General features: G+C 31.8%; 1 protein-coding gene across 1 annotated transcript in view; it reads left to right on the top strand.

Annotated features, from left to right (window-relative positions):
- The first annotated feature begins 760 nt into the window (after positions 1-760).
- LOC136042345 (nostrin-like) overlaps positions 761-12,291 on the top strand; it is a 46,274-nt gene continuing 34,743 nt past the window's right edge. The window contains exons 1-2 of the mRNA XM_065727312.1: positions 761-951; positions 2,401-2,486. Of these exons, the coding sequence (XP_065583384.1) occupies positions 880-951; positions 2,401-2,486 (158 nt within the window). The 5' untranslated portion in view covers positions 761-879. The remainder of the gene's footprint in view (positions 952-2,400; positions 2,487-12,291) is intronic.

Here is a 12,291-nt window from a genome sequence, read left to right as displayed (position 1 = left end):
ACGCTTGGAATCATCACTGCTTAAGCAAATGGGGATCTCGGCGCTCATCCTTTTTTGGTATTTAACCTTGTTTTCTCGGTAAAATTATAGTAGTTTATATAACTGCCTTACCAACAAAGTGAACATACCACTCAATGCCTTTCTTATGTTCTTTACGAGTATAATAATCGCTTCTACCGCAAATTCTAATTTAAGCACTTTTTGAGCTCTTAAAAATGACGAATTTTCAATGAAAGTATGAGTTATTGCTCGTTTTCCACAAAATAATGCTACGTTTTCTTAGCATCATCTTTTTTTGGTCTTTTCAAAAAAAATAATGCCACAATTTTTTAGTGCTAAAATTATTTATTATGATGTTAGTTTAGGTTGGGTTAGGTTAAAAAGGGCTTAAACTTGAATTTACGGTAGAAGCAATTATTATATTCGTAAAGAACATAAAAAAGGCATTGAGTGGTATGTTCAGTTTAGTGGTAAGTCAGTTATATGAAATGCTATAAATTTACCGTTTTCCCTTTCGAATTTTATGTTACCTTAACAAACTCAGTAAATATTGATCTGTATTAATATGACAACATCCATAATGATTTAGCAGAAGTATCACTTTCACCGCAATATATTTTTTTTAGTTATACCCATAAAACCCTTCGATATCTAGCCGTGACTATTTTTTTTTGTGCAATATGTATTATATTAATTGCCGCTGTTCCATCAACAATCGATTAACGAAACAGACGATCTCCAAAAGAGTGGTTCATCATTGAGATGTCGCTTAAGGCTGTTTCATACACAAGAAGAAATTCGATGCTCTTCAAGCGCTTTGAATATCAGTTATTTGTCGCTATGTTGAAAGTGAAGGTAGAATCTAAGGAATGAATTAAAATGTTCGACGGGGATGAAGATACAATTATATCTAGGGTTGGCGTCACGCTTAGAAGATCTGTTAGTAGAAAAGTAAGGACTTATGACTTAAAACATTTCCTTGACAAAAACGAAGTAAATTATCGAACAATTCGTGGTAACGAACTGTAAGAAAAGACTCGGCCAATAGTAATCGAAACTTTACAAAATAAAATTTTACTTCTGTTGTTCACAGAAACCCGGAAAACGAAATTTTACTTGTAAAAAAAAGAGTTTAAAGTCTAAAATTTCCAGTTGGTCTAAAAAACTCGCCGTAAAAAAAAAAAAAAAAAAAAAAAAAAAAAAAAAAAAAAAATCACAAACAACGTCACGCTAGAGGATCACCTGTTAGTTGAAAGTAAGGTTTTATGATTCAAAATATTTCCTTGACAAAAATGAAGTGAATTATTATAACCAAGGACGGTTTATTTTTCTGATGTTACTTCTAAAAAGAGGGAATGGCAGAAATGGACACATGAGAGAACCTTCAAACCCGTATATTCTGAATTTCTATGATCCAGAATCTTCTTACAAATCCACTTTTCCTCCTATTTCCACTATTTCGACCCACCCTAGGGGATTTAGCACATAAGTAGGCTATTTTGGCCTGTAAATGTTCAGTTATACAGGTCTATTGCAGAAACATTATGAAATAAAATGTTGTGCTACTAGATTCCTTATTTTATGTTTATCTATCAATGTAATATTTATCCTGCTATGGACACATACAGTCCTAACAATATATCTCTTTGTTTTCTTGAATCTCGTGATACGTCACCCTCTTTTCCAAAAATGGGTTTTCTATTTTTTTTTTCTCGAAGAAATTCAGTTACACCTGAATTAAATATTTCAATATAGGGACAAAACTATTATTTGAAATAATTTTAGAATGTCGACAGCAACGGAATCTGGTCAATCGAAAATTTTGCACTTTTAAAAGTGAGAATTTCTTTGTTTTAGCGTTTTTTTTATAATATATCCTAGGGCAATATCTATGAAAATGACTATGATATTTGGAAAGAGGATATAAATAGCGATGAAGACCACACTGCCTTTTGGTGTTTGGAAAAGAGGATAAAATTGAGAATAGCGGATTTTCAGCAGATGGAACAAAAAGAGAGACTCTAGATTTCTACCTCTTACATGACCACTTACTTAATATATAAATGTGGTCTCAGGGCCTGGTCTTCTCAAAGGCACAATGATCTTTCCCAAATAAATTAAAATCCACCTTTATCAGTTTAAGTGATCTTGTTCTTCTTCCAAAATTCAAACTACCCAAAGAGAGATTTCTAAGAAAGCCATGAGTGTTTTCAAAGCTCGGGATATTTATAAAGGCCTGAGAATTAACGATTCACGCCTTAACCCATTCTCACCCCAAAATGTAAAATCGTAAACTTGGAAATGGACTTAAAGCACGATTCAGGGCCTAAGAAGTTTATACAGCTAATACCGTCAATTCTAAGAATAACAATGTTTCTAATTTTTCCTATCTTTTTTTAGGGCTTAAATTCGTTTGAAGAGCTACGGAAGTACGTCAAAGATGGCGGGGATATGGCAAAGGAAATTTCGAATATTCTGCAAGAAAGGTACCATTTCCAATGTCCCTTTTCCTTTCCTCCCTTCCCACGCTCCTTGATGTCAAATAAGACATTCTATAAGCATGGCTCTTCTCTTGGCTCAACTAAAGAAAAAGGGTACCTTATACCAAACGCCCTCGAGCTCTTGATCTGTACAGAACCGGGTTTTTTCTGCATTTCAGTATATACTCGATGATAATCAGCTTAGCGTAAGAAAGATAAACTGCAATGTAGGCATATTTTAATTTAATATTTGTTGATACTTTGGTTAGGTTAGAAACCATTTAGTATAATAATGGTACGTGTATTATTCAGAACACACTCAATAGGTGAAGTTAAGTTCTTTCGTGAAACAAACTACGTTGCGAAAATCCAGTTTCATAACCACCAAGATAGAACTGAATTTAGTTTCTTAACGACATTTCTGTGTTCTGGTTTCATAATTCTAAGTTGTAATTTTACAATTTTCCTAATAAAGTATTATATTTTTATTATATTTTGTCTTGTTTCATTAGCTTTATCAAAAATTTGGGCTATATATTTGCATATTAGGGGGGATGGGGTGCATTATATCAAATACCTAACTTAACCTAACCTTACCACCTTTATCTATAAAATATTTAATTAAAATGTACCTGCATCGTAGTTTGTTTCACGAAAGAACCTAACTACACTTATTGAGTGTGTTCTGAATAATAACAAGTACCATAATAAGTTCTGGGGGGGGGGGGCTGATTTCCATAATTCTCTGTTTTAGTTTCTATAATTTTGTTAGTAAAGTATTGTATTTTCATCAAATTTTGGTATATTTCATTAGGATTAACCTAACTTCCCTTCTTGGGTGTGTTGAGTGTAATATATAAGCACAAGGAAAAATCATTCAAACGCTTTTCGTATTAATCTTATATAACTTATTTGATAGTTGCAACTTATAACTTACATATAATGCTAGATTAACGTCATATTTACTTATATCATTCATTTCATAAGTCAGATGGTTTAACGCTATTCCGCAATTTACGATGAATGCTCAGTTGGTGTTTTTTTCAACTTCTTTGTTGTAAATCTTTGGATTTTGATCAAAAAAGGCACTTGCCTCAAACTATAATAAATCAAAAAGTAAAAAAGAGTGTTTCCAATTACGGAAGGCATTTAATTTATCTTAGTATCATGCATTCCAAGATCTAGGGCAAAATCTTGGGAGGTCAATGTGACAAAGCCGCCAATTTTACACAGTTTTTTTTTTTAAGTGAAAAATAGAAAAAAAGGAATGAGGTTGCCAGAAAAGAGCTTGTGGTGGGGGCGTGATCTCCCCTGGCCCCCTGGATCCATCAGTGATTCCAAAGTGGAGTTATATTAATAAACAAGGGCTGCTGTACTGTTTGTAGCAGATGTAGATGGCTGTGTGTGTCTTGGTTTATTTATGTGTCCCCACGGGTTTATCATTCCTCTGAGCTTACCTTCGGACAGGGCTGCCAACTTTTGGCTGACTCTAGCCCGAAATAGGCAACTCTCATTGCCCATGTCCTGAAAACAGCATGGAAAATAAGAAACGAGTTTCTGACTACAAGTTTTTTTTACTACTTTCTTGGCTCTTACAAGTCTAAAAAGTGATAAAAATGTAACCGAAAGCTTCATTTAGAAACCCTTTCCTTAGATCCTGACTAGTATGACCCATCCTGCCTCCATACTTCCAGTGTGTGCAAAGCACCCAAGTGCTAAGCCCCTTAACAACAAATGGGTTTGATATAAATATCAAACTACTATCGGATCTTTTCTGATTTGGGACTATTTCCTTAGTTTGACTCTGGTGTTAGAGTTTTGCTTTCTTATTTAAATAATAAGTCGCGATTTCAATTATTTTTTATTTGTCAGTTTCAATTTTAATGCTTATCCAGTTTCTATTTTTTTAAATTTTTTTCTTGTCCCCCCCCCCCCCGAAAAAAACAATAAAAAACTAAGCATCTGTACCTTTCTGAAGTATATTAGCCTTGTTTTTTGTTAAATATTTGGACTTTCCACGTTATTAGCTGTTTTTAATTTTATGCGTTTTAATGTAATATTAGTATAATATTTTATTACTTGTTTGAGTTTATATGTTTGATTTGTATCCAGTGTCTCCAGTGTTGTATCCAGTGAGGCCTGGACCCCCCAAGAGTTTTTTGGTATCCTCTTTCCATGTTTTTTCTTCATTTTCACTCTTTTTTAGAATAAATTTTGCATTTTGGTCAATTATTGGCACCTTTGTCACATTCTCCCCCAAGATTTTGCTCAATGGCATCCTTTTCACATTACCTCCCCCCAAGATTTTATTCTAGATTAGACCTACCCTCTTCAGACTCACTAGTATAATATTCCCATTTTTATGGCACTTGGTATTTACCAAGTGACATATAGCAATCGCAATTTCTGTCCATGTGTCTCTGTCGGTCAGTCTGTCTGTCGGTCCCGGTTTTGCTAGTTCGGGCACTTCCAGATAAGCTAGGACGATGTAAGTTGGCAGGCGTATCAGGGACCAGACCAAATTAAATAAGAAAAAGTTGCTTCCCCGATTTGACCATCTGGGGGAGGGGGAGCGAGCGAACGAGATAGTTGAGAAGAATTTTATTCGTCGATAAAACAAATGATTGTTCTTTTTAAGTGTAGTTTGCTGGTGTAGGGCTATGATTCTTGCTTAGGGTGTGAGAGGTCTCAGGTTCGAATCCCGGACCACCCAAATTTTTACATGAAGAAGATCCGAAACTAGATACGTGATGAATATAGCAATCGCTTAAAGTTGGCAGGCGTATCAGTGAACAGACCAGATTAAATTGGAAATAGTCGTTTCTCCGATTTGACCGTCGGGGGGGGGGTTGAAGGACGGTTAATTTGGAAAAGTTAGAAAAAAGAAGGTATTTTTAACGTGCAAACGGGTTATCAGATCTTAATGAAAATTGATATTTAGTAGGACCTTGTATCTCAGAGCTTTTAGTTTAAATCCCGACCGAATCCGGTGACATTAGGGGAGTTGGAGGGGGAAACCGGAAATCTTGGAAAACGCTTAGAGCGGAGAGATCGAGATGAAAATTGGTGGGAAGAACAAGCACAAATCCTAGATAGGTGATTGACATAACCGGAACAGATCTGTTCTCTTTGGGGAAGCTGGGGGGATTTCCAGTGCTTTAAAAAACTGAAAAAAACTAAAAAAAAGGTAAAACTACAAAAAAAAACTAAAAAGTAATAAAAAAACTAAAAACTGAAAAAAAGAAAAAAAGGAAAAAACTGAAAAATAAAGGAGAAAAAGAAAACTAAAAAAATAAGAATAAAAAGAAACTAAAAAAGGTAAAAACTACAAAAAAAACTAAAAAGAAAAAAAGGAAAAAAACAAAAAAATTATTTCATCATATACCAATCCAAAAACGAAGGTATATACAGACCGGGACACAGGGAATATAAATAACGACCGGGACACTCAAAGACAAATTACAGACTGGGACATCGGGACACAAATGACGACTGTGACGTGTGTGTCGACTGACGTCATGTTTGTCGACTATAAATGACGACTGAGACACAGGGACACAACTACAACGGGGACTCCGGGGGGCACAGGGGGATATATAAATGAAGATGGGGACACTGGGAATGTTTGATTAGTAATCACCATCAACAAAGCTCAAGGGCAATCATTAGAATAATTAGGTATAGATCTGAATACGGATTGTTTTTCCATGGACAATTATATGTTGCATGTTCAAGAGTTGGTAAACCTGACAATCTATTTATATGTACAGACAATGGGACAGCGAAGAATTTTGTATATTCGCAAGTTTATATATATATATATATATATATATATATATATATATATATATATATATATCTATATATATAAAAATAAGTTGTCTGTCTGTCTGTCTGTGGATGGATCAGGTGACGTCACCTGAAAAAACTGGATCAGGTGACGTCAAAACTGAAAAAACTAAAAAAAGGCAAAAACTACAAAAAAAACTAAAAACTAATAAAAAAAAATAAAAAAGCTAAAAAACTAAAAAAACTAAAAAAAGGCAAAAACTACAAAAAAACTAAAAACTAATAAAAAGCTAAAAAACTAAAAAAACTAAAAAAAGGCAAAAACTACAAAACTAAAAAAACTAAAAAAACTAAAAAAAAGGTAAAAAACGAAAAAAACTAAAAACTAAAAAAAGCTAAAAAAAAGGAAAAAACTGAAAAATAAGCTAAAATAAAGGTAAAAACCAATAAAAAACTAAAAAAAAAACTGAAAAAACTAAAAAAAGGCAAAAAACTACAAAAAAAAACTAAAAACTAATAAAAAAAGTAAAAAAGCTAAAAAACTAAAAAAACTAAAAAACTAAAAAAAGGTAAAAAACTAAAAAAAATAAAAAATAAAAAAAAAACTAAAAAAAAGGAAAAAACTGAAAAATAAGCTAAAATAAAGGTAAAAACCAATAAAAAACTAAAAAGAAACAAAGGAAAAAACTAAAAAAAAATTTTCATCTAAAAAACTAAAAAAAAACTAAAAAAGGTAAAAACTAAAAGAACTAAAAAAGAAAAAAATAAATGACGAAACTCAAAGAGAAAGCGACCAGGACAAAAGGAATGTTCGATTAGCAATCAACAAAGCACCGGGACACAGGGAGTATAAATGACGACCAGGACATAAGTAAAAAAAAAAAAAACTATCTATATATATAAAAATAAGTTGTCTGTGGATCTGTGGATCGTGGATCAGGTGACGTCACCTGAAAAAACTGGATCAGGTGACGTCAAAACTGAAAAAACTAAAAAAAGGCAAAAACTACAAAAAAAACTAAAAACTAATAAAAAAAATAAAAAAGCTAAAAAACTAAAAAAACTAAAAAAAGGCAAAAACTACAAAAAAACTAAAAACTAATAAAAAGCTAAAAAACTAAAAAAACTAAAAAAAGGCAAAAACTACAAAACTAAAAAAACTAAAAAAACTAAAAAAAAAGGTAAAAAACGAAAAAAACTAAAAACTAAAAAAAAGCTAAAAAAAAAGGAAAAAACTGAAAAATAAGCTAAAATAAAGGTAAAAACCAATAAAAAACTAAAAAAAAAAACTGAAAAAACTAAAAAAAGGCAAAACTACAAAAAAAAAACTAAAAACTAATAAAAAAAGTAAAAAAGCTAAAAAACTAAAAAAACTAAAAAACTAAAAAAGGTAAAAAAACTAAAAAAAATAAAAAACTAAAAAAAGGTAAAAAACTAAAAAAAATAAAAAATAAAAAAAAACTAAAAAAAAGGAAAAAACTGAAAAATAAGCTAAAATAAAGGTAAAAACCAATAAAAAACTAAAAAGAAACAAAGGAAAAAACTAAAAAAAATTTTCATCTAAAAAACTAAAAAAAACTAAAAAAGGTAAAAACTAAAAGAACTAAAAAAGAAAAAAATAAATGACGAAACTCAAAGAGAAAGCGACCAGGACAAAAGGAATGTTCGATTAGCAATCAACAAAGCAGCGGGACACAGGGAGTATAAATGACGACCAGGACATAAGTAAAAAAAAAAACTATCTATATATATAAAAATAAGTTGTCTGTGGATCTGTGGATCGTGGATCAGGTGACGTCACCTGAAAAAACTGGATCAGGTGACGTCAAAACTGAAAAAACTAAAAAAAGGCAAAAACTACAAAAAAAACTAAAAACTAATAAAAAAAATAAAAAAGCTAAAAAACTAAAAAAACTAAAAAAAGGCAAAAACTACAAAAAAAAACTAAAAACTAATAAAAAAGCTAAAAAACTAAAAAAACTAAAAAAAGGCAAAAACTACAAAAAAAAATAAAAACTAATAAAAAAAATAAAAAAGCTAAAAAACTAAAAAAACTAAAAAAACTAAAAAAAAGTTAAAAAACTAAAAAAACTAAAAACTAAAAAAAACTAAAAAAAGGAAAAAACTGAAAAATAAGCTAAAATAAAGGTAAAAACCAATAAAAAACTAAAAAAAAAACTGAAAAAACTAAAAAAAGGCAAAAACTACAAAAAAACTAAAAACTAATAAAAAAAGTAAAAAAGCTAAAAAACTAAAAAAACTAAAAAAACTAAAAAAAGGTAAAAAACTAAAAAAAATAAAAAAATAAAAAAAAACTAAAAAAAAAGGAAAAAACTGAAAAATAAGCTAACATAAAGGTAAAAACCAATAAAAAACTAAAAAGAAAAAAAGGAAAAAACTAAAAAAAATTTTCATCTAAAAAACTAAAAAAAACTAAAAAAGGTAAAAACTAAAAGAACTAAAAAAGAAAAAAATAAATGACGACACTCAAAGAGAAAGCGACCAGGACAAAAGGAATGTTCGATTAGCAATCAACAAAGCACCGGGACACAGGGAGTATAAATGACGACCAGGACATAAGTAAAAAAAAAAAATTAACAAAACTAAAAAGAAGTTAAAAACTACAAAAAAACTAAAAAGAAAAAAAAACTAAAAACTAATAAAAAAACTAAAAAATCTAAAAATCTAAATAAACTAAAAAAGAAAAAAAAAGGAAAAAAATAAAGGAGAAAAACAAAACTAAAAAACGAATGTATATACAGACCGGTACACCGGGATACAAATGACGACCGGGACACAGGGAATATAAATGACGACCGGGACACAGGGACACAACTACAACGGGGACACCGGGGGAAACAGGGGGATATAAATGACGACCGGGACAAAAAAACTAAAAAGAAAAAAAAACTAAAAACTAATAAAAAAACTAAAAAATCTAAAAATCTAAATAAGCTAAAAAAGAAAAAAAAAGGAAAAAAATAAAGGAGAAAAACAAAACTAAAAAACGAATGTATATACAGACCGGGACACCGGGATACAAATGACGACCGGGACACAGGGAATATAAATGACGACCGGGACACAGGGACACAACTACAACGGGGACACCGGGGGAAACAGGGGGATGTAAATGACGACCGGGACAGGGAATGGTCGATTAGCAATCACCATCAACAAAGCTCAAGGGCAATCATTAGAATCATGAGGTATAGATCTGAATACAGATTGTTTTCCCATGGACCATTATATGTTGCATGTTCAAGAGTCGGTAAACCTGACAATCTATTTATATGCAAAGACAATGGGACAGCAAAGAATGTTGTATATTCGCAAGTTTTACGTAGTTAAAACCATATATATATATATATATATATATATATATATATATATATATATATATATATATATATATATATATATCTATCTATATTCACAGGTGGGACATAGGGACACAACTACAATGGTGCGTAACTATTATGGCGCGTAACGACTTACGCGCGCGGGGGGGCTTGGGGGGGGCGCGAAGCGCCCCCACCAACTAGGTGTTGGGGTGGCGCGAAGCGCCACCCCAACAGCTAGTATATATATATATATATATATATATTCACAGGTGGGACAAAGGGACACAACTACAATGGCGCGTAACGACTTACGCGCGCGGGGGGGCTTGAGGGGAAGCGAAGCGCTCCCACCAAATAGGTGTTGGGGTGGCGCGAAGCGCCACCCCAACAGCTAGTTATAAATAAAAAAGCACTAAATCAAATAAGTTTTTAATTCATTCGTATATCCCCGTCAGAGTTTCCCGACGTGGTTTCAGCAAGATATGGCGATCCTAACTGTATACATCCTTACAGGAGGCGGAGTGTAAATATGGAGAAAAATTAAAGCTAGAAATTTTACTCTGACCCAATCCTAAATATTATTACTGTTTAAAACACGAATATTACATACTAAGAACAAGACTATGTAAAATATGATAGCGTTAAAAGCGGAAAGTATTTCTTAGCAATACCTATACAAAGAATGAGCCGAAAGTAAAAGTTGCTTTTTTTACTACAAAATTGACTTGCAACTTAAAAGAAAAAAGATGAAATCCTAATTCTTACCATGTGGGATAGGAACATTATATTGGGTGGATTTAAAAACAGTTCTTCTAAAAATGTGCAGGGCAACCTTTAGGCTATAATTTGTAATTTGTCTCCTTCTATTTGGAAGCTTACAGATGTTACCTTTTTTTTCTAACTAGCCGCATCGGACGAGAAGTATAAAAACGAAAAACAAGCCTTAGCTTATGCTCTTTTTTGATGATCCGAGAAAAATTCTCCCCAGTACAAATATTCAAATTTGCCTCCCCCCCAAATAAAAGTCCAAGAGAAAGTTCTTAGTTTGATCCCTCTGCCATGAGGCAAAACAGAATAGGTTTATCAAAACTATAACTTCAGAAAAACTGATGTATGAAGAGAAAATATGCCAGTCTTTTCTTTAATCGAAGTCCGATCCACGTTCGATGTAGTTTAATATCTAGTTTTTGCTCCAAAGTTGCAATTTTTAGTGACAAAGAAAACAACCTCAATATTTTAATTTCCACTGATGCCAAGTTTGCTGTCATGACCCCGAGAGCGGGGATATGGTGCTCTACTACTGAACTAGCCAGACTTTTCAGTACGTTTTACACCTTTATTTTCTTAGAAAGGTAAATGGCTTTCCTACAAACCGGCTTTTTCTGGAGTTACAGGCACCATCATGCAGGTAGATATATCTTTCCACTATATAGCCTGAAATCAATGAGAAGCGGTTATATAAAAGCGGTCTACCTATTATATAGGTAAATATATTTATACCTTTATAGGCACCGGTAGATATATCTTCCATTTGTATAATCATATATTTGGGAAAGAAGATGAATCACTGATTTAAACTATTCAAGTTATGAGGGGATAACATTCAGTCAGACTGACTCTCAGAACCTGTTTTTGTTTTGTTCTTGTTTCGCATTTTTCGTTGAAAAGCGGCTGCAGATTTGAAGCAGCAGAAAAGGTGATAAAATATATTGTTTGATAATTGATATTGATAAAATGATATTGTTTGATATGTATGGTTCATGTTCCAATCAACATGAAAAAACGTATGCAATAGTAGTTTACTTTTATTGCATCTGTATTTATGTCGAGCCAAGTTGTGTCCATGACATTAAGACATTATTGAAGAAGATTTGTACCGAGAAATATACACAATTTTGAGACTCGTTTTCAAAATGGACTAAAAAGGAGAAAAATAATTTTTCTCTCGATAATCTTTGAATATTAGTGAAAATAAGGGGCTGAAAGTAAATTTTACATAACATTGATTTTAATATAACCTAGACTATAAATGCATAATAGGAAAATAAGTTGGCGAGTTGAAAAAACAAACAGCTAAAAAGATCAAGCTATGTAAAGCCCAATCCGTTTTGCGCCCCTTGTTTTCACTTTTTTGCATGGTTTGTCTAATAATAATAGTTATTTTCTCTCTTTCACTCTTTTTTGAAAATGAGTTTAAAACATATCTATATGTATTATTTTTGACTTTTTAAAACGAGACTGAATGTTATTAGTCTTCCCTAAGACCAAAACTTGTCCTATCTAAAGTTCGAACATATATTACCGCTGCGCTATCAAGTCTTCTATAATAGTGTTTGTTTTATACTTTAATATACCCAATCACCCGTTTGTGTTGTTTTATTTATGCAAGGGAGATTAAACAAGAGGGGGAAATTTTGATGTTGTTCATTCCACTGTCATCAGATGTGTATATACTGACAAAAATGGGAAGTAATTAAACATCCTGAGATGGGCGAAAAATGGCTTATAAATTAAGTACATTTATGTCACAAAAATACAAGTCGGTGAGCTGGGAAAACGAATTGGTAAATAACTAAGGCCATAATAATTGTAGAAAAACTGTATGCCTACCGTAGAAAAATTGTAAAAATCGAAAACTGTAAGGTAAAGTTTTATGCTTATTTTTAATCTGCTACTAA

The sequence above is a fragment of the Artemia franciscana genome, unplaced genomic scaffold (genome assembly GCF_032884065.1).
Source record: "Artemia franciscana unplaced genomic scaffold, ASM3288406v1 Scaffold_1143, whole genome shotgun sequence".
NCBI classification, from domain to species: domain Eukaryota; kingdom Metazoa; phylum Arthropoda; class Branchiopoda; order Anostraca; family Artemiidae; genus Artemia; species Artemia franciscana.
This window is presented reverse-complemented; position numbering and strand designations above follow the sequence as displayed.